The sequence below is a fragment of the Chrysemys picta genome, chromosome 1 (assembly GCF_011386835.1).
Source record: "Chrysemys picta bellii isolate R12L10 chromosome 1, ASM1138683v2, whole genome shotgun sequence".
Taxonomy (NCBI): domain Eukaryota; kingdom Metazoa; phylum Chordata; order Testudines; family Emydidae; genus Chrysemys; species Chrysemys picta.
Genome location: NC_088791.1, coordinates 326,830,080 through 326,852,439, shown reverse-complemented (window position 1 = coordinate 326,852,439; position 22,360 = coordinate 326,830,080). Strand labels below are relative to the sequence as shown.

At 46.0% G+C, this 22,360-nt stretch overlaps 1 protein-coding gene across 3 annotated transcripts in view; it reads left to right on the top strand.

Moving 5' to 3' along the window:
• The first annotated feature begins 447 nt into the window (after positions 1-447).
• Positions 448-22,360, top strand: part of AMOTL1 (angiomotin like 1) — a 134,250-nt gene continuing 112,337 nt past the window's right edge. The window contains exons 1-3 of one of the 3 annotated variants that reach the window (XM_005309157.3): positions 448-578; positions 8,951-9,086; positions 14,725-14,775. In XM_005309157.3, the coding sequence (XP_005309214.1) occupies positions 8,993-9,086; positions 14,725-14,775 (145 nt within the window). In that variant the 5' untranslated portion in view covers positions 448-578; positions 8,951-8,992. Of the gene's footprint in view, positions 579-8,950; positions 9,087-14,198; positions 14,776-20,052; positions 20,243-22,360 lie in introns of those variants that run through there. The other 2 variants (XM_042856028.2, XM_065581568.1) reach the window with 2 other exon arrangements.

Here is a 22,360-nt window from a genome sequence, read left to right as displayed (position 1 = left end):
CCCTCTTGTGCTTCAGGTAGGTTTAGAGAATCCTTATCTGCTTTTTCTTTCAAACAGATTACATGCTGGTTAAACCTTTGGAAGAGGCAGGAACTAAAGATAAACCAATGGCTCTGTTAGCTTTCAGTGCTTGGGAATATGTGAATTAGAAATGCCCCTATGACAATGCAGTCATTTTGCAGCTGCTAAAGAAGAACTGCTCACAATACATTCTACCTTCTAGGAATCAAAATAAGTGTTTGCGTATGTTTTTTTCCTGTTGCACTTCCAGTGGCTTAATATCCCAAAGATAATTATATGACTCAAGAAAATGAATGCATACTTTAGATACTCCCAGTACTGGTAATGCTGATAGGTGGTTTAGAGTGTTTTGAAGCTCTTTGAACCCACAAGAACAGTTGAATTCCAGGGCTTTACCTATACAAACCTAAGCAAGCCCAGGCAATGGCTGCATAGTTTTCACAGTGTCGTCAGCGGATGAAGTACAAGTAGCTCACTGGGAGAACAATCTTTGGTCTTGCGGTATCAGGGTGAAGAGTTTTCATGCCAGAGGAGTCACACTAGGGACACTTTGTCAGGTAAGATTTTACTGTTTGTGACAGTAATTCAGACTTTTTGAAAGGCTTTATCCAGATGTAGCTGGAACATTTTCCACTGTGCGTATAGAAAAGAGCCATGTACTTTCTGGGAGATGCCTCTTAGTTCACAGGAAAGCCACAGAGAAGTAATTAACTGTTGACTAGATAAGCAAATACTGTGTGTAAAATGGACTGGCATCTAATCAGTCTATGCATGCCACTGACTGAATTAGTGATAACGGGCTAAGACTTTTTTTTTATATGGTGGGTGTTCTATGTTTAGTAGAGACAGTATGGTTAGCTCTGTATGAGACACAAAGGAAGACGCAGCCCTTGCCCTGAGGATTTTAACATCAGAATAGGTCTCTTACACACTAATTTTAAAATATATCACAGCTGATGTTGAAATAAAAGGCAAAAGAAGAAATAAAAACCATCTGTTTAACTATTCCATGCAATTTACTGTGAAAGGATCTTTTGGAGCTTTAAAATAATAATAATATAGGGTCCTACCCGCTCCAGGTAGACATATTGATCTCATAAGACTTTTTACAAGAATAGGAGATTACACCACTTTCCTGGCCAATATTTCCAGGCCCACCAATGTTGTGGCTTCCCTCCACCCCAGAGGTGGCTGCATTTCTGTGGCATTGTACAGCCTTAGTTTGGGAGGTTATCTGGGGTGGTTTGTGAGGGAATTTCCCCCCCAAGTAATTTGAGGAGAGATTTGGTTGGCGTAATAACGTATAGGGGGCTTTGGTGGAGTTGATTTTTATGAACGGAGGTGGTAGGAAGTCTGAAATGGATTTAAATGATTATTTTTTGCATAAGTTAAGTAATGCATAGGTGCCTAGGACTATAGACAGGTGATTACAAATTCAATCAAAATCAATATTTGATTTTTTTTTTTTTACATTTCTTCCATAGCTGTCTGACAACAGGCCAGATTCTAGCACCCTTAGTAATATTAAAGGTGACTTAATATTTCCTGACTCTGCAAATAGTCCTACTGATTTCACGTTGGACCAGATTTTTGAAAAGCACTCAGCCGTTCCCATCGTCATAGTTATTTCTAGATTTTCAAACACACTTAGCACCCTTTGGCCACCATGCTCTTTTAGACAATCTGGCCCTAAAATACTACTTTTTAGCTTAAATAAGGGTGGTAGAACTTATCTGAACCATGTGAATGATCACCATGTGTGCTCAATAAGATAGTTTACATTGTAGCTTATATATATCTTTCCCCATCTAAAAATCTTTCAAAAGATTGTTTGGAGACCGCTCTTAAAATAGGGGATTGGACAGTTGCTGCTATTTTAAATAAACAGCTTTTCCTAGGAGATCATTCATTTCATGATTCCCATGTGCTTGCACTGAATGCTTTCTCCATGGGCAGGCGTGGGACGTGGGGGAATGTACATTTCAACACAGAAATCTAAACCCAGTCCCAGCATGCATATACCATGTGTAAACTAGTGCCTTGTCTCAAGTCATAACAGCTTTTTAGAATGCCCAAACCCCACAGTGCCCTTGGCTTCTCCTTTAGCTATAATAAAGTCAGATTAATAATGTAGTAGTTCAAGATAACTATCATGAGATCATGTAATTAACATTGTGACCATATTCCATGCCAGTTGGCTCAAACTTCATGGTTTAAGAAACTTTAAGAGCAGCTATATGGATTTTTTTGAATGATTGCATTAACGAACAGCTCATTAGCTCTCTGGTTAATTAAAGGAGAATGTTCATGGGGAAGGGATGTGAAGCAATAAAGGGCCTTTGAGGATGATTACATGAAGAAGCCACGCCGAGGTGTTTGATAACCACAAAGGCAGCTTCCTAGTACATTCCAGCACGATGGACATTATTCCTATTATATGAGTGTGTGCGCGCACATCCACACTGTTTTTCTGGTCTCATGAGGGTCTGAGTAATTCTGTGTCACTGCGTTCTAGGGACCTGATCCAAATCTCATTGGCTGTGCTGGTGGCTGGAAGAAGTTTTCACTCATGTTGTTCTTGAAAGCAGGTGTGTAACTGTTCAGAGGCAGGTTCAAAACAATGAATCTTTTCCAAGGGCTGAACTATGACTTGAGAGCAGGCTGTACAGAAGCCGAATGAGGTGACTGCACTGCTGTGAACATTTCAGATTTGGACATCTAAGGCCTTCTTTACACTTAAAAGTTTTTTTGCTGCTTTAACTATGCCATAATAGCTAAAGTGGCAACACTCCCACAATTATGTCAGTATAAAAGTGCTTATGCCAGTATAGCTTATTCAGGTTCAGTGAAGTGAAGTAATTTATACCAGTATAAATGCACTTATAATGGTATAACTGCATCTGCAGCAAGGCTTTCACTGGCAGAGTTGTGTCAGCAAAAAGTCACCCACTCCCAACCGATATAGCTATGCTGGTAAAACTTTTATACAATGTAAACCAGGCAAAAGCCAGTTGAACAGCTGCACCTTAAATTCAGCACTTATTTAGATGGGTATTTGGGCATCTTCAGTGTCCAAGTGCTGAACTGAGGGAAATGCCATCTAGATCAGTGGTTCTCAAAGCCGATCTGCCCCTTGTTCAGGGAAAGCCCCATGCGGGCGGGCCGGTTTGTTTACCTGCCCTGTCCGCAGGTTCGGCCGATCGCGGCTCCCACTGGCCAATTCGCCACTGCAGGCCAATGTGGGCTGCGGGAAGGGCGGCCAGCACATCCCGCGGCCCTTCCCGCAGCCCCCATTGGCCTGGAGCAGCGATCCCTGGCCAGTGGGAGCCGCGATCGGCTGAACCTGCGGATGCGGCAGGCAGGGTCGGCTCCAGGCACCAGCAAAGGAAGCAGGTGCTTGGGGCGGCCAATGGAAAGGGGAAGCAAGTCGGCAGTGGGTCCCTCAGTCCCTCTCTTCCTCTTTGAGTTGCCGCTGTAGTGCCGCCAAAGAGGAAGAGAGGGAGCGAAAGACCCGCCACTGAATTGCTGCAGAAGAATGAAGCGGCGCGATTGACCTGCCGCCGAAGTGCCACCGATCGGCTTAATCTTTTTTCTTTTTTCTTTTTCCCTTCCCCCCCCCCCGCTTGGGGCGGCAGAAAAGCTGGAGCCAGCCCTGGAGGCAGGTAAACAAACTGTCCCGGCCCTCCAGGGGCTTTCCCTGAACAAGCGGCGGACCGGCTTTGAGAAACATTGGTCTAGATGAAATTACTATACAATGGGTACACAACTAGCTGAAAGACCATACTCAAAAAAGAAGTTATCAGTGGTTCACTGTCAAACTGGGAGGGCGTATCAAAGGAAGCAGGTGCCCTGCAGGTATCTGTACTGGGTCTGATGCTAGTCAGTATTTTCATGAATGACTTGGATAATGGAGTGTAGAGTATGCTTCTCAAATTTGCAGCTGACTCCAACAAGGCAGTTTGCAACTTGCAAGCACTTTGGAGGACAGGATTAGAATTCAAAATGATCATGACAAATTGGAGAATTGCTCTGAAAACAGCAAGATGAATTTCAATAAAGATATGTGCAAAGTACTTCACTTAGAAAGAAAAAATCAAATGTACAACTACAAAATGGGGAATAACTGGCTAGGTGATAGTACAGCTGAAAAGGCTCTTGCAGTCACAGGGAATCACAAATTGAATATGAGCCAACAATGTGATGCAGCTGTGAAAAAGGCTGATATTCTGGGGCATAGTGAAATTTGTAAGACATGGGAGGTAATTGTCTCACTCAACTCGGCACGGGTGAGGCCTCAGCTGGAGTACTGGCTAGTTGTGGGTACCACAGTTTAAGAAATATATGGGCAAACTGGAGACAGTTCAGAGCGGAGAAACAAAAATGATAAAAGACTTAGAAACCTGAACTATGAGGAAAGGTTAAAAAAACTGGGTGTGGTTAATCTTGAGAAAATAAGACTGTGGGGGGACCTGGTATAAAGAAGATGGTGATGAATTGTTCTCCATGTCCAATAGTACTGGTCCCAGTACAGACCCCTGGGGGACACCATTATTTTCCTCTCTCCATTTTATTCCTACCCTTTGTTTCCTATCTTTTAAGCAGTTACCAATCCATGACAGGACCTTCCCTCTTATCCCATGACAGCTTACTTTGCTTAAGAGCCTGTGGTGAGTGACCTTGTCAAAGGCTTTCTGAAAAGCCTTGGAAGAGTTCCACCACGTGCTCCAAAATCTGACGGCTGCATGGTGCAGTATTGGGGATTTAATCCCATGAATCATTTGCTTGTGTGTATTAGTGTCAAGTTGTTACAATTTATTTTCCTGTTGTTCTGGCTAGTTGAATTCTGCACAGTTTAGTCTTAAACTCTAGTGCAGCTGTTACTGTCCAGAGAATACATGCAACAGATTGTTTTAAACTGGAAAAATTCCAAACCAGAAGCTTAACTGACCTTTGTCCTCTGACATCCAGTTCTTACAGATTAGAGGTTGAAAAAATGTTACTGAAATAATAATTCACATATTGCAGTATTTATTCTGTAGTTAGGGAGGACTTTAACGATGATGACAAAAAGGAAAAAGAGTTGGATTTGTGCCCCTTTTTGATGTGTAGTGATGTGAAGATGGGAGGTGTGTGTTTCCCCCCCCCCCCCCCCCCAGCCTTAGAAATATCAGGAATGTTAAGTCTTGTCCTCCTTGTTTTTGTTAGAGGACTAAGTGGAAGGTCTTGGGTGTATATTGTAATTTCTCAGCCTGAAGTCAAAGGGCTGAGGAAATGCTTATGTAACTCACTGGTGCGTGTGTTACAAGTCCCCCTCTGTGTCAATTCACAGAGGATATGAGTTGTTATGGCCCCCAACTACAGAGCCTTCATTCGTTAGCACAAGATGTAGCACTGCATACTTTACGCTTGGAGGTCCCTGCTTCAACCAATCCCTGGTGTGTTGGTCAAGATGGCAGCCTTCACTTCCTCTTTAACATGTGCTCCTAAATACCTGAGGTGATTTTTGAAAATCTCCCTCAGCTCTGATCTGTTATAACTGCATAAGGCATTTGAGCTAATGGGATGTTCACCACCATGCCACAAATCTCAGAGTTCTACACAGTCTGTCTGAAAATCACGTCCCATCTCAATCAGTCGGTTTCACTTGCATCATATCTGTGATGCTGTAAACCAGCTACTTCCTATTTACCCACAGAGTCTTCCACGATGTATGGAAGTGCTGGCAGCCTATGTGCAGGGCCATCCTTAGGCATATGCAGCATATGCGGCTGCATAGGGCACCCGAAAATGTGAGGCATCACTGGGACCATAGGTGCCGACTTCTGATCTTGCTGGGGGGGTCCTCGACTCCTCACACCTCCGCTCCAGGCCCCGCCCCCACTCCACCCCTTCCCCCAAGCCGCCTTCTCCCCTTCCCTCCTGGAGCTTGAACACCGCGAATCAGCTGTTCGCGGCACTCCGGAAGCACTGGGAGGGAGGGGGAAGATTTGGTAAGCATGGGGGAGAAGGGGGGAGCTTGGCACTGGTGAGTGCTCTGCACTCACTAAATTTTCCCCATGAGTGCTCCAGTCCCAGTGCACTCACCCACAGAGTCCGCGCCTATGACCGGAAGAGCAGGTAAGAACAGGTCGGCTCCTGCACACCCAGTGAGCGCTGCAGTCTCCTTACTAGGCAGCAGGCAGGGGCCATATTCACAGAGCCGAGTGCACTGGCATAGGGGCACCAGTATTCACAGAGCCGAATGCACTGGCATAGGGGCACCAGTATAGGGGCACCAGTATTCACAGAGCCGAATGTGCCGGGGTAGGGGCACCAGTTTAATAATACTGCGTAGGGGCCCATAAATTCTAAGGATGGCCCTGCCTATGTGTCAGGGGAGAAGGGTTCAGGAGGGGGAACCAGGTCTCCCCTGTTTCGGGGTCATGGAAGTAGTAGCTGTTTGGTGAGGGCTGAGGGAAAGAAGTCTTCCTCTGAGTGGTTGTAGGAGGAAACAGGCCCGCAGGCTTTCTGCCAGTGTTGGCACAACTCGCTCCAGGAAGGCGCTCAGAGAGAGAGCGCGCCAGGCAGCAGGACTCTTAGTGATTCAGTGCAACAGTTTTCAGGCTCCACAGGATGAGGATGCAGCTTTCAGCACTGCTATTTAGCAACATTAGACCAGCTGGGCCTGATTCTCCCCTCTCTCTTTTACATTAGGGTAACTCTATTGGCTCTGAATTACCTTTGTGGAAGCGAGGGGAGAATCCGGTCCACTCCATTAGGTTCCTTCTGATCTAGTCTTAGAGGTATGTGCTGGGCTATGCTTTACCATGTAAATACCAAGGACACAGGTTATGCATTCATTTGGAAACTTGAACTATTGGTGCGGGCACACACACGGACACACACACACACACTTCCAGCTATCGATAGAAGCTCATATGGTGCCCACAGCCATAGCATCTACATGTCGAAACTGCATTTGGAAGTAATGGCAAGGTCGTACCTATTCAGCACAAACTCTCCATGTGGACACTCTTATTCGGCACTGAGTGCCTTTTTGCAGTTTAGCTTAGTCCACTTTCAAAGTGCAGAATAAAGGTGTCCATATAGAGAGCTATTCCACAATAGCTATTTTGGGCTATTTCTCCATGTAGACAAGCACTGACTTGAGCTTCCACTCAAAAACACACTATGCCCCGGATACCAGGATAAAAGGCCCTTAGTCTATGTGAAAAATATCTAATACATAGTATCCAGTGGTTTTCCTCCTGATGTCTGGCTATTGTTCTGCTAAGGTTATGTTAATCGGGTAATAATGGTGGCCCAGAATCTCCCCTGCATTAAGACTGCATGAATGCAAAGCAGGCGCAGCACAGCCAGCCCCAGCCTTAGCACTGAATCCAGTTCAAAACCATTCTCCTTGTCTGGACTTGCCTCAAACAAACTCATGGACGGTCTCCTCCCCTCCCTTCTTCCTCAGCTCATCTAGCAGTGGCTTCCTCTTTATCTCTCTGCCCAAACTTGTCAAAACAAGCGTGTCTTCCTCTATGGTTTCTGCTAACTAGAACAGTCATCCGATACCTCTGTCTGCCTCACCGACTCTTCATCTATTTTCAAATCTCATCTGGAATAAAGCTGTGTCATAACCCAACACTGCTAATTACCTGTGGATAGACTGGCAGCTGGCCATACAGGAAGGACTAGGAATGATTCCCATGCTCCTTTCCACATGGACAAGATGGGAGGAAAAAACTATCTGCCTCCATGTGCTATTAATACCTCACACAATGCAAATCTCCAGGTAATCTGGAAATTGATCATTCAAACTCTAGTGGCCATTAAAATAACAATAATAGTAATATTATATTATAATTAATTAATACTAGAGTAGATAGCAAATCGTTAGGGTTCAGCTTTAAACCACACTATGATCGATAGAAATTCTCTGATGCTATTCAGCAGTCTCTAGCTAATGTTCAAAGGACATGGTCAGGTGGGTCTACAGGGGCTGAACCCAGGTGCTCTGGATCTAAAAGCAGGAGCGGCTGCCTTGGCTAAAAGATTAGCTTCCGTAGCTTGAAAGCAGTAGCAGACTCAGAAACCTGTTATGTGGCTTAGCTCCTATAGAGGGCAAAGAATCAGACGGTGTTATGCACATGGCAGAACTTAAAGCAAGTAATTGTAAATGTTTTGGTATAATTTGGCTCAATGCTGATAAAACGCTCTCCCTGACATCAGCTCAAAAAGCCTATCTAGCAATCCTGCCAGTAGCTCCCTCTCATTTAAACCAGGGACCACAAGTTGAAGCACCCTGGCTAATTGTTACTGTTATGGCAGTCTCTAAGATACAGTTTATACAGCTACAGAACTGGTTGCCACCTTTTTTTACATTTTTTTTTGTCTGAAAAAATGCCTATTTGTCAATACCCAAACTGTTCACGAAACAGCGTCAGGTTCGAGACACCTGACTTAAAAAAATTTTGGTTAAAAAAGGTTTCGACTCTGTTGAACCAGAAAGTTTTGGTGTTTCAAGTTGTTCTGAAGTTTTAGTAAATTTACACTAAAAATGTTAAAAAAGGAAAAAAGTTAAAACTGAGACAAAACATTTCAATTGACCTGAACTGATTTTTTTTCTTTCTTTCAGTTAATCACAATTTTTGAGACTTCAATTTCATCCTGATGTGTGAAGGAATGGGAAATTTTTTTTTAAATGTCATAAATTTTCACAGGTCAGGAAAACAAATTCCCACTTACCCTTAGTTAAACCAACACCTAAACATCATCTGGAAACTGTACACCTCTTGCACCCCCATGTGTGGTGTGGGCACAATTTGGCCAATAGGGATAGACCTAGAAATACTAGTTTCACTCTGCTTCAGTGGTTAGCTGTTTGCAGATTTTGAAGCCTGGCAATTGCAATAATTCACAATAGGTTTTGGTTATTCCTCAGAAAGAACTCTGGGAGGCGTTACCAGCAACTCTCTGACACTATATGGGAAGCATGGACCTTGGTGACAACTGGAAGCTGGATGAAATCAACTGGCTGGCTCACAGTGGTATTTTTCACTTTGCTAGTGACAGAGGAGGTACGGTAGCTGTGCAGCTTTTAATCCGCCTAACCATTTAGTGTGTGCCTCACTGTCTGTGCCCCAGACCCAAAAACGTTCCCAACAACAGTTTTGTGGAAACCAAAGTGCTTTGCTTCAGCAAAAATGTACCACCCAACTCTATTTATTTCCTTTTAGTGCTGGTGATAGCCAATCTTGGCACCTGTTACAGGTGTTGGGAATTGTCCAAGGTATTGCATGGCCTCTATCCCTACAAATGCTTTCAAATTATTGGACTTGTCCTTTGGCTTAGGCAGCAGGGGCTTATGCCACACAATGCACAGCCAACCTGTGGCACTCGTTGCCGGGGAATGTTGTGAAGGTCAAAACTGTAACTGGGTTTAAAAAAAGAATTAGATAAGTTCATGGAGGATACCTCCATCAATGACTATTAACCAAGATGGTCAGGGATGCAACCCCATGCTCTGGATGTCCCTAGCCTCATGATTGCCAGATGCTGGGACTGGACAACAGGGATTGATCACTCAATAATTACCCTGTTCTGTTCATTCGCTTTGAAGCATCTGGCATTAGCCACTATCAGAAGACAGGATACAGGTTAGATGGACCATTGATCTTATCCAGTATGCCCGTTTTAGATCCATAGATCCTTGGTCCAGTCCCTGGAGACAATGACCACAACCACCAGAACATGTCTTGTTAACACTAGAGATTCTCTGATGCTATTCAGCCGTCTCTAGATATGGGGTATAGTGTGTGTTTGTACTGAAGTGAATAAGGCTGTACTAATAATAAGCTGATAAAATTGTCATTTCACTGCTTACCAAACTTGGATAGCACTTCGCCTGCAGTGGTGCTAGGGCTTAAATTCAGCAGGAGCCCACTGGAGAAGAGCTTTGGAAAATATTTTCAAACCTGTGGGAGCTCCGCTGGAAGTGCCGGTGCCTCCCAGCACCCCTGAGCCCCTGGGGGACTTAAGTCCAGAGCCCTGAATCGGGGAAGGGGACTCCAGGAAATAATCTTTGAGAATTTAAACCCTGACTGGCGCCATCCGGATCCTGCACTCCACCTTTGATAGACGGCATGTGCTGCATCAGGGGCGGTGTCAGTGAAGATTCTCCTGATTGTGGTCTACCTGAATGCACCAAATTGTGGGTCTAATGTACTTAAATATTTGCCCAAAAAATGTAATTTCTTTTCCTCACAGTCCAATCCGGGAATTGCAGGGGGAAAGAAGGCTGTTTCACAATAGTCTGTTTCTTTAAAAGGGTGTGAAGTAAGGCTGGATAAGGCAACAGATAATCTAAGGTTCCTGGAGTAATTACTTTGTCCATTTTGAATATCTAGAAGAAAAAACATTATGTGGTCTTATCTCGATTCCCATTACTATTGATTTGTTGAACACTGTCCATGTGCTCAGGCCTGTGTTATTCTTTCATATTTATATTATTGTAGTTCCCAGAGCCCTGATCCTGTTCGTGCTTGGAGGCTGAACAAATAGTGGTAGACATGGTCACTGCCATCAATAATTTACATTCTAGGAAGACAGGCAAAATATAAGGGTAGAGAAGAAAGAGATGATCAGATATAATGATTAGATACATTTATACAATTTGTGTATGTGTGTGCCTGCATCTATCAATCTGTATTCCAATCTACTTTATAGTTTTGCAAATACATATATTAGATCTGATGGGAAAAAAATTCTAAACATTTTTCAAAAAAATTATTGCATTTTTGGAATTTTGAAAAACATTGAAATTTTCATGAAAATTTTTGAAAATAAAAAATTTCCCACCTGCTCTGAAACAAGCATTGTTTTAGCAAACCCTCAGACACCTCCCACCATTGTCCCTCCACCTAATCATTAAATGTTGGCTGATTTCTTATAGGCACCACAGCATAGTCTTGCCTCAGCTAAGGTCAGGAAAGGAAGGATGGGCTTGTGGCTGAGATTGGCCTGGGACTCTCAGGAGATGTGGATTCATTTCTCAGCTCTGCCATAAACTTCCTGTGTGACTCTGGGCAAGTCACTTTGCTTCTTTGTTCTTCAGTTCCCCATCTGTTAAGTTGGGATGATTCACAGATAATAAGGCCAGAAGGTACCACTGTGATCCTCTAGTCTGACCTCCTGTAAAACACAGGCCATAGGACTTTCCTGTTTGAATTAGAGCAGTGGTCACCACCTGGCCGATTGTGATCAACTGGTTGATCCTAGAGGATCTCCCGGTTGATTGCAATCTCCGGTGGTGTAGCGGGGCTGCCGCTAAGGCAGTCTCCCTGCCTGCCCTGGGCCCACGCCGCTCCCGGAAGTGGCCAATGCAACCCCGGAGCCCTGGGGGCAGGGGAGTGGGGAGACAGGGGTCTCCCTCTGCGTGCTGCTCCTGCCTGCAAGCACTGCCCCCCGCAGCTCCCATTGGCCAGGAACAGGGAGCTGTGGCCAATTGCAGGGGCAGTACCGGCAGAGAGGGGCAGCGCGCAGAGCCACGTGCCCCCTGCCCCCTAGAGGGCGTGTTGGCCCCTTCTGGGAGTGGCATGGGGACAGGGCAAGCAGGGAGCCTGCCTTAGTGGCAGCCACGCTGGACTGCCAACCAGGAGCCACCGGAGGTAAGTGCTGCCCGGCGGGAGGCCGCACCCCAACCCCCAATCCTGAGCCCTCTCCCAGAGCCAGCAACCCATACGCCCTCCTGCATGCCAAACCCCCTCCTGCACCCCAAGCCCCAGTCCTGAGTTAGCACCCCAAACCCCCTCTGGCACCCCAACCCCCAGCCCTGAGACCCCTCCTGGATAGGGTTACCATATTTCAGCAAGCAAAAAAGAGGATGGGAGGAGCCCCGCCCTAGCCCCGCCCCTGCCCCTCCCACTTCCCGCCCCCCCAGAACCCCCAACCCTCCCCCCGTTCCTTGTCCCCTGACTGCCCCCTCCTGGGACCCCTGCCCCTAATTGCCCCCCAGGACTCCACTCCCTATCTAAGCCTCCCTGCCTCTTGTCCCCTGACTGCCCCAACCCTTATCCACACCCCCACCCCCAGACAGACCCCTGGGACTCCCACGCCCCATCCAACCACTCCCCACCCCCTGACAGCCCCCCCCAGAACTCGCAACCCATCTAAACCCCTCTGCTCCCTGTCCCCTGACTGCTCCAATCCCTCTCCGCACTCCTGCCCCCTGACAGCCCCCCCAGAACTCCCAACCCATCTAAACCCCTCTGCTCCCTGTCCCCTGACTGCTCCGATCCCTCTCCGCACTCCTGCCCCCTGACAGCCCCCCCCAGAACTCCCAACCCATCTAAACCCCTCTGCTCCCTGTCCCCTGACTGCTCCGATCCCTCTCCCCACTCCTGCCCCCTGACAGCTCCCCCCCAGAACTCCCAGCCCCCCACCCCCCGCTCCTTGTCCCCTGACTGCCCCCTCCTGGGACCCCTGCTCCTAACTGCCCTCCAGAACCCCACCCCCTACCTAAGACTCCCTGTTCCTTGTCCCCTAACTGCCCCCTCCTAAGACCCCCCCCAACTGCCCCCCAGGACCCTACCCCCTACCTGTACCCTGACTGCCCAAAACTTTCTCCACTCCCCCCAAAAAGCCCCCCCCGTTTCTTGACTGCCCCCTCCAGAACCTTCCTGGCCCCCTTACCCTGCTGCTCAGAACAGGGTGTTGGGCTCTGTGCGAGCCGAGCCGGACACGTGGCTGCGCTCCCCAGCACAACAAAACCCGGTCCCTGGCCCTGCACAGTGCTGCTGGACCGGGCTGCAGGGGAGAGCTGCCGGCTCAGAATGCAGGGCGGATCCGGCTCCTCTACAGCTGCTCCGGAATCCAGCCCAGGACTTTCCTGCAGCCCTCCTAGCTGCTCGCTCTGCTCTGCCGGGGGAGGGGGGAAATCCCGGACATTTTGAGTGCTTTACAAATTCCCCCCCGGACGCTATTTTTAGAACAAAAAGGAGGACATGTCCGGGTAAATCCGGACGAATGGTAACCCTACTCCTGGAGCCAGCACCGCACACCCCCTCCTGCACCCCAACACTCTGCCCCAGCCCGGAGCGCACTCCTGCTCCAAAACCCCCTCCTGCACCCCTGCCCCAGGCTCAGCCCAAAGCCCCCTCCCACACTGCGAACTCCTCGGCCCCAGCCCAGAGCCTGCACTTCCCCCCTCCCTCCCGAGCACCTACCCCAGCCCAGTGAAAGTGAGTGAGGGTGGGGGAGATCAAGCAATGGGGGGAGGGGTGGAGTGAGCAGAGCGAGGCTTTGGGGAAGGGGGGGGCTCAGGGAAGGGGCAGGGTAGATCCTGGGTTGCCCTTAAATTCAAAAAGTGATCTTGCATGTAAAAAGGTTGGAGACCACTGAATTAGAGCATATCTTTTAGAAAAACATCCAGTAATGATTTTTAAATTGCCAGTGATGGAGTTTCCACCACAACTTTTGTAAGTTGTTCCATTGGTTAATTAACCTCACTACTTTTAAATATTTGCACCTTATTTCCAATCTGAATTTGTCTGGCTTCAGCCTCCAGTCATTGGATCTACTTACAGGTTTGTCTGCTAGCCTGAAGAGCCCATTAACAAAGACAGTATAGTATAATAGTACTTCCTTACCTCACCGGGGTGCTGTGGGGATAAATTCACTGATGTGTGCGAAGTGTCAAGATCCTTTGGTGAGGGTGACTTGCTAGATTTCAAGTCCCCATGTCTTATCCTCAGTGTAGGATAGTCCCTAGTGATTTATTTTCTACTAGTGCCTTGTGAGAGTTTCTCCTGTGAGTGTTACAGGTGAAAATTCACAGAGTTAAAGGGCTTGCTTGGTCTGCTATTCAGGAGGAGGGAGAAAACTGGGCTGTAGCACTTCCTCTCCTCTGCATAGGTTGAAATGTACTCTGGCTACACAACATCCCTGTTTGATAGACAAGAGATTTTGGTATCAGGGAGATCAAATCCAGTGACTGAAGGGGAAAGAGTCTCTTTGGTTTGTTTATTATTTATTTGTCTCTGAGGATCTGGCCTTTTTCAGGGTTTTTTTCTTTTTAAATAATTGAGAAACAAACAAAAATCTTATAGAGGGTGGGAGAGTTAATGCCGAATACGTTTGCCTGCTGTGGTTGCCTAGCAACCAGTGGGCAGGCAGGCCGGATGGCAAAGAGGGGCCTGCAGTAGCGAAGGGAGGTGTTTGTGTCCATTCAGGTGGGCACAGGATCGACGCGCTCACTTCTGGAGCCTCTGCTCTGATTAATGATGCTTCTGGCCAATTTTGGACACTAAAAGAAACAGGAGATGGGAGTGGTGGGGTTTCTGAAAAGTCTGGAGGACACGGCAGAAAATGAGGTTCTTGTTTTGCATGTGCAGCCTGGGTGTCCCACCAAGGATCAGGATGGTGCAGTGCAGCCCCCTAGGACTCTGCCAACGCAAAGTGTATGGGTGCTGGAGGGACGACGAGGTTTCATTTTGCAGCAAGAATATGCTTTGGTTTTGGGGCTGAATTGACCCAAAGTTTCTCTGACAATTGCTAATTTCCAAACAGACATGCTGAGAGAAAGCACCACCTGGCAGAACTAGGGGCAAGCTAAGCAACGGCCTCGCTGCAGTGTTCCTAGAAGCAGTTTTATTTCTCTAACAATATACACCTATGAAACAGGCTGCTCTTTCCAGGCATTTATTCTTCTTCCTGCAGACAATGAGATTTCCGAAGGCGCACCGGCTCCATTCAGACTGGATCAGTTGGGTAAGTCCCATGTAGAGCATATATTCCTATGTCTTTTTCTCCTTTGCATCCTATACTGTAATTTGGATGAGAAGACTTAGTTAAAAAATAGGGAGGCTGCTGAGTGCAGTCTGCCGCATAAATGCATCATTACCAGTGGCTCCTTTCTGCGTTGCTTTTGAATGCACAGACCAGAGAGGTGGACACTGCTGGATACTAGAAGGTGTATTTAGTACCTTACCCAAGCAAATGTGATTCAGAATTTTATTTTGTGCCAAGAGCTTGCATCTTTCTGTTGCAGAAAGTGTAAATGCTCCAGCTTTTTGGAAGTGCAGTTAAAGTTTAACCCATGCCTGGCACCAGCACTTCTGTGAGCCCCTGTTCTGATGGTTAGTGCTATGATGAGCTCCAAAAACTTTGTCCTCCAGTATGCTATGTTCCTAGTGGGTAGAGCAGAGGGCTGGGAATCAGGACTAGAAATGTGTGAAGTCTGAGGAGTGAAGAGTCCAGCTCCCAGACTGAAATCAATAGTTCACTTCATATGGGTTGGTTTTCGACAAACTTAGGGGAACATACAGTCAGCCCCTTGCTTGGGCTCAGTATCCCACCCACATTACGTTCAAGTGGGGAGCTGGGTGCTGATGTCCTGCCCTATCCCTGTTCAGTCTTATAGCTAGAAGTTTGTGCTGCAGAGGGCACTAGGTAGCTTCTTGGGGGCCAACCAGTGTAGGTGACTGGCTCAAATGGGCATAAAGGTATTTCTGGGGACTGGGAGACCATCTACCCAAATAATGCAACAGGGAGCAGCAAACAGACTGTTGCTGTTGGGTCTACTGAGCTGAGGCTGAAAGACACCCCCTAATTCTTTGCTTGGGGTTCTCCAGCACTTGCTTTCTAGGAGAGATGATCCATAATCTCTAGCAGGTTCATTAGGACAGCCCTAGGCAATAAAGATCATGAGTCTTCTCTTAACCCCAGCTCAGCAGGGCCATGGCAGAAGTAGCCCTAGCTAGAAGTGCTGTATTGAGGCAGGAGAGAGGATGAGATGGACTACATGTTGCTCATCAGAAGATCCTCAACAGGTGGCCCATACCATCAGAGCCCGCTGAAGATATTGACCACCTGTTCCCCTGAGGAATGGGGAGAGGGCATGGAGCTACAAGAGTGAGTGTGTGTGTGTGTGTGTGCGCGCGCACGTGTGTGTGTGGTGGTGGTGGTGTGTGTCATGCTGTCAAGACCACCTAACAAAATGAAAAATGAGGCAAGAGGCTCGCAGGTAGAGGTGTAATGTGCAGTAAACCAGCAAAGTGCAGTTATTCCAAGAGATCACTAAACATGTTCTGTCTACGGGCCAGTGGCTTCTCAGAAAAGCTGGTGGCGTCACAGCCAGCCTGGAGTTCCCAGCCTGCTCCATTGTCACACTGACAGTCCTGCCTTACTGCCATTGAGCAAGATGGCTGTTCAGCAGCAGGTTGTTAGCATGGGAGAAGCGGAAGCTGAGACACTCACAGCAAAAGCGGCTTATCCTGAGGAAGAGGTACGCTCTTTCCCCATATAACCCCTTGGTGCCAGTGGACCTAGAACAATGGCTTTCCCATTGCACTTATGCTTCATACCAGTCATCCTAAATTAAGGTGGTTTTGGGTACGAGCCTTGTGCTGTTTGTCAACATTCTACACTGTGAGGGCTCTGGGACCAAGTGACATGATTCACGTTTCTAAACAATAGAGAGCAGACCTCTCTAAAACCAAAACTTTAATGATGCTCTCACAGAGGGAGATGGGCAGGATCTAATCTGAGGTGCACTGATATTTCAGGACCACATTTGTTTGGGGTACGTCTTTCAACATTCTGTTTAGCTAGACATGCAGAAAGACTCTTCTCTTGTGGTTCCCCCCAATCTTCCCCACTGCCTCACTGAGAGTCATGCACTTTTAAACTTGACCATTGGAGCAGAGCATCATGTCTCACAGAGGGCAACATCCTGTGTCCAGAAGAACGTATTTGATTTCCCTCATTAAGTTCTGGTATCCCACCTTGAGGAATGGTCATCACACGAATATCAGTGGGAAGTGAATCTTTCTTCCCCACCACTCACAGTGCACCAACTGTTTTGTGCAATGTAGTTAGGGGAAATGTCTTCCCTGACTCCTTCATTGATCATTTTATGCTCTGAAGCCTGAGATTTGAGTATTGCTGCAAACATACACTCCTTTTTCTGAAATACTGGATTTCTGGTACGGAGATTGGATTTTATGGAGATGCAACATCTTTTGGAGACAACAACATGATAGATCAGAAGCACCCTAAAGTAAAACACAGGGTTCTCCATAGGTAGAACTAAAATGAGAAACAAGGTGGGTGAGGTAATATCTTTTATTGAACCGATTTCAGGAGACCTGAAGAAGAGCTCTGTATAAGCTCAAAAGCTTGTCTCTCTCACCAACAGAAGTTGGTCCAATAAAAGCTGTTACCGCACCCACCTTTTCTCTTGGATATCCTGGCACCAACACAGCTACAACAACACTGCATAGAAGAAAAATGGTCATTTTATCATGTACACATCTCTACTGTGAACCTCTGTTGCCCAGAGTTTGGACTTCTTAATGCAATGCCTAAATGGAAACTATATTATCGTTAGATAGTTCTAAAAAGGGTTGATAAGATGAAGCAGTTATTCTAATTGATAACAGTCATGTAATTCCTTGGATTATAGGGAAACTCTTGTGAGCTCTGTCTGCTTGGTGTCAGGATTGAGATTATTCAAAAATAATCCATACTAGATGGGTGTCTAGTCTAGTGTTGAATATCTCTAGTGATGCAATATCAACAGCCTTCCTTTGGCTGCTTGTTCCATTGCCTAACTGATCTTATACGTCTAAAATCTGCAAAGTACTTGCCCTGCTGCAGATTCCAACTATTCCCTTCTGTGCTTTTCTTATTGATCCCTCACATCTTTACAGATGGGTCCACTCAGCTGAGCATGCCTGTTTCTCGCAACCTTTCCACATAGATCTCACTTTCTAAACCTTTGTCATTGTTCTTGCCCTTCCCTTGACCACATCCTCACTAGTGATGGCTGAACCTCAAAAGTTCTAAGGTCTGATTTGGTTAAATGAAACCGCAGAGAGTTTGGATGATCAACTAACAAGATCTTTTGGACCTGCAAAACTAGGCTAACTGTGTCTTTGCCACAAGCTCTAAGCAAGGGATAGAGCATTATTGTGCTGCCCTGGGAATAGACCAGGAACTTTATTGTGACCTAGGACTCCCTGGTTCCATTTCTGCTCCGAGAAGGAAATAATCTGTGCCAGCCCTCTAACCATTGCAAATCACTTCCCCTGGTGTGCTGGTACAACTGGCAAGTTGAGGGTGCTCCCACCCAGTCCCTGCTCCCCATCTGACCACTTGTGTGGGAAGGGGAGTAGCGGCTGTGTGGGAACATTCAACATACTATAGGTCAGAAATTATTCTTAGACGTAGTTTCGGTTGCACCCTACGTTTCCATTGTTCCTTCCAAACCTAGAGTAAGACAGAATCTCACTCTGTTCTGGTTTTATCTAATTTAGATGTATGAGACAACTGTGCACAAATGGAAGAACAAGGAAAGATTAGAGCTTAGAAGAAGGAAAAGACTTTTTAGCAAGACGTGTGTGTGAGAGAGAGAGAGAGAGCCTCATGGTCAGGTAGTGGGAGACAGTACAGAAGTGTTCCAAGCACTTTCATGAGATTCGTGTCCTTCCTGCTTCCTATATAGCTTGAAATATCATGAGAATGGTCTTTATTATGGTATTTTGGTTCTTTTGGCTTCCAGTATGAAACATAATCGAGGGGAATAAAGTTTAACCAATGTTTCCCCCCACACCTCATAAAAAGTTTGGTTTGGATGACCAGTTCTGTCGTCCCTGGCAGTCATCAATGAGTCTGATTCTGCATGACAAAGGGCATCTCTTGATCGCTTTGCACGTTCAATTTTCACATGAGCATAGGAACTGAGGGTGATGAGAAACCTCAGGAGGTGTTCATCATCTGACACAATTGTGGCCTTATGTAGCTACTAGATGAGGTGTCCCATTCTCATTCCCAAGTTAAAACAATTGTTAAGCAAGTACTGGAAGCATCGTTTTGACAGGGGTCCATAATGATTAGCCAAAAATGAACTCTTCTCTCTTCTCATTCATTCTGTCTCCTCTCCCAAAATTCAGGATTTCTGCACTTCTGATTTTGCCTGTGACTATTGTGTTCCTTTTGTTCTTTAAATGAAGAAAACAGAACATTTCACACTTGCTCTGCAGCCTAGCAGAAGAATGTTGTATTGTCTCCTTGGTGAGCTGTGAGGTGGAATTTTTGGTCTTGGAGAAAGGAAGGTCAAGGGAGAGATTGTTTCTTAAGCAGGGGCATCAGTTGATGCTTCCACAGCCACATCCTGCTTCTGAGTCACACCCAACTGGAAGTGTCACTAGAAATTGGTCTGTTCGCTGCTTTAGGATAAGATAGTTGAATATCAGGGCAAAGAGAGGCCAGATGAGGAAAAATGCGTGGGAAGAAAGAGCTCTCTCCCTACATGAGGGGATCAGAGAAATCTGTGATAGAGTAATGGAAATTTGATGAAAGTGGAAAAATAAAATGGGGGAGGGAGGGGGGTTGAGATGGGAAACCAACTCTCCCTGAATCCAGATCCGAATGCTTTTGTAAAAGACCTAATACATCTGTGGAAATTCTTAGAGGCTGTGCACCAGATTTCCTGATAGCTGAACACATGTGTGATTATCTAACTGTACTAGGGGAGGCATGCTACAACTACTGTAATTGCAGGAAATACAGTTTCTGTGGTACATTGTTCCTGTGCAACCATTACATCTAGGAATCCAATCCCATTTCGTTTTAAAAAAAAAAAACCCTAGCCTGTTTGTTCCCATTGCGTAGTAGCCACCAGCTGCTTTTTTTTCTTGTTGTTTTGACCTCATCTCTGCTGGAATGAATCCAGGAAGCTAGTGCTCCATTTAACGGAGTCCTCTGCCAGAAACGAAACAGGTCAAATTATTAGAGGAAAGAAAAATGAAAGCTCTTTGGCAAAATTGGAAAAACAGATGTGCAGAGATGACTTTGCTCTCTGTAGTTGCAAAGCCGCCCATTAAATGCACAGTGGAGGAGAGCTGATAAATATGTACAGCCGTCACCATAGTGAATCTTGCAGTGGCTATTAATTTAGTGCAATAATATATTTCTTTTAATGCTCACCAAGTTTTTGAGTTTACTGGCCATCTGGTAGCTAGATTGTTTAAACACCTTTTGCAGATGCAATTATGGAACTACTGCTTGAAGAGCACAAGTGGATGTGCCTCCGTTCATAATTTAAAACATTCCAGAGAAGCCGATGACTGTTAAAATAATATCTGCTGAAACAAGCCATGTATCTGGGATAAATGAAGTTAGTGACTAATCGGAACAGATAGCATTCTGTCCATCTGGCAGGACAGGAGACATGGTAAGGAGTCTTTTTTTTTAATGGATCTTTGTTACTTACTCTAATGAAACTTCTTCTTTATAGATGGTATTCTAATTCCACATTTTGGTTCATGCTGTTGTCCGAGCATCTTACCATGACTGTTGGTTGTTCCTATCTTAGGCTGGCTGTACATACAGTATAGCGGAGGGTAATGCTGTAAGTCCTGGGCTGCCTGGCCTAACATCAGAAGTGGCAGTCACAATCAAGAAATAAAATGGGGTGCAGGCATCTGGGGTTGCCAAAGTGTCAGCTGGAATGGGATAAGTGTGTGTGTGTTTGCATTTGGAGTCAATGTGGTTACATGCGTGGGTGGTTTCAAATGTAATGAGCATCAATACCAGGCTGAACTTACTGTTCAGAACGGCCGAGTCCACGGGAGTTCAGTGATCTTGCCTGCAGCCTGGGTATAATAAACATCACAGGCCTATATAGTAAAAGGGAGTCACTAACAGAGAGCTGACTGGGGACCCCAGATGACCCAGGAGGTTGGTAACGACTCAGTGCAGAAGGGTCACTAGAAATGGGTGGAAAATTTTGTCACATTTTGGGGACTTGCATCTGAAGAAGTGAGGTTCTTACCCACGAAAGCTTATGCTCCCAGTACTTCTGTTAGTCTCAAAGGTGCCACAGGACCCTCTGTTGCTTTTTACAGATTCAGACTAACACGGCTACCCCTCTGATTTTGGGGAATGTTTGCTCTGCCCCCCCCCCAAACTAAAGCAGAAATGCGTGGGAAATCTGGGGATGTTTTTTTTTCTCTCTCTCTCATAGATTAAAGAGCCTTCCATTTTTAGATTGCTGGTCTTAAATCTGTCCAGGGCCCTTGTTAGCAATAGGTGGCTGGGCATGGGCCTATGGGAAATGAGACGATATCGTCAGTCCAGTTCATAGTGGACTGTTGTCTACATGACCATAATAGGCATCCTCAGCAGAGAGGCCACAGACTGAGTGGGCATGGGAACTGAAATACCCTCTTGCCTCATTAAGGGTTACATTCTAACTCCATTAGACAAGTGGTGTGAGGAAGCATGAGCTACTGCTGGCCTGTACCAGACCCGTTATCTACTAGAGAACTTCAGTCTCCAATCTTGCACCCTTCACGACCACTAAATTCATTGTGAAGTCAAAACAGAATTGAACAAGAGAAGGACTTTGAAAAGCACTGGCAAATATGTCTCCAAAAATACAGGGTCTGGGGGAAAAGAGAAACAAAGGTACATAGGCAGAAAGAGACCATCATCCTCAGAAATTCAACACAATCCAGATCATGCACTGTGTGTTGAAGGGGCTATAGAAAGATGGATTAGGACTCGGAGATAATCCTCTTTGAAGGCACCTGTAAGGATAGGCTAAAACACCAAACCAAACCCTTCTAAACACTGGCTCGGAGGAGTCTCTGGCTAATGTAACCAGACTCAGTTAAATCCCACAAATCTAGTTTTATTCAGCTTGTATAAAATTCAATACAGGATCAAGGTAACTAAAGAAAAATTCATCCTATTTCATCAAACCAAATTAAGTGGCAAAGGGCAGCACTTATATTACCCTTTTTAAATTGGCTTTGAGAGAGACCCTCCTTTTGACCTACAGAGATTATGAATAGGCACATTACAAGCCAAGGCCAAATTCTGCCCTCATTTACAGGCAAGTAACTCCACTGATTGCAGTGGGCTCATAGAATTATAAATGAAAGAAGCATTTGCCTCCGTGGGGTGGGTAGTTTATTTCTCCAGAGAGATTAAGTGACTCGCCCAGGATCACACAGAAATTCTGTAGCAGAGCAAGGAATTGAATACTTTCCAAATCCCCGGTTCATGCCTAACCACTGAACCATCCTTCCTCTCCTTACAAATGTGTATATGGGACATGATCCATTGCGCCCCACCACTTTGTCTCTTGAGCTCTCATTTACAATGGTGTGTAGCCTGAGCGTAGCTCTTGACTTCAGTGGAATCATTCTGAATTTATGCCACTGTACTATGAGGCTGATCCTGCATCTTTGAAAGTAGTGGGAGCTGCTGTGTGCTCAGCTCTTTTAAAAATCATGCTGCTTACCTAAATGCCTAAATAGGGATATAGGAGGCTAACTTCAGACAC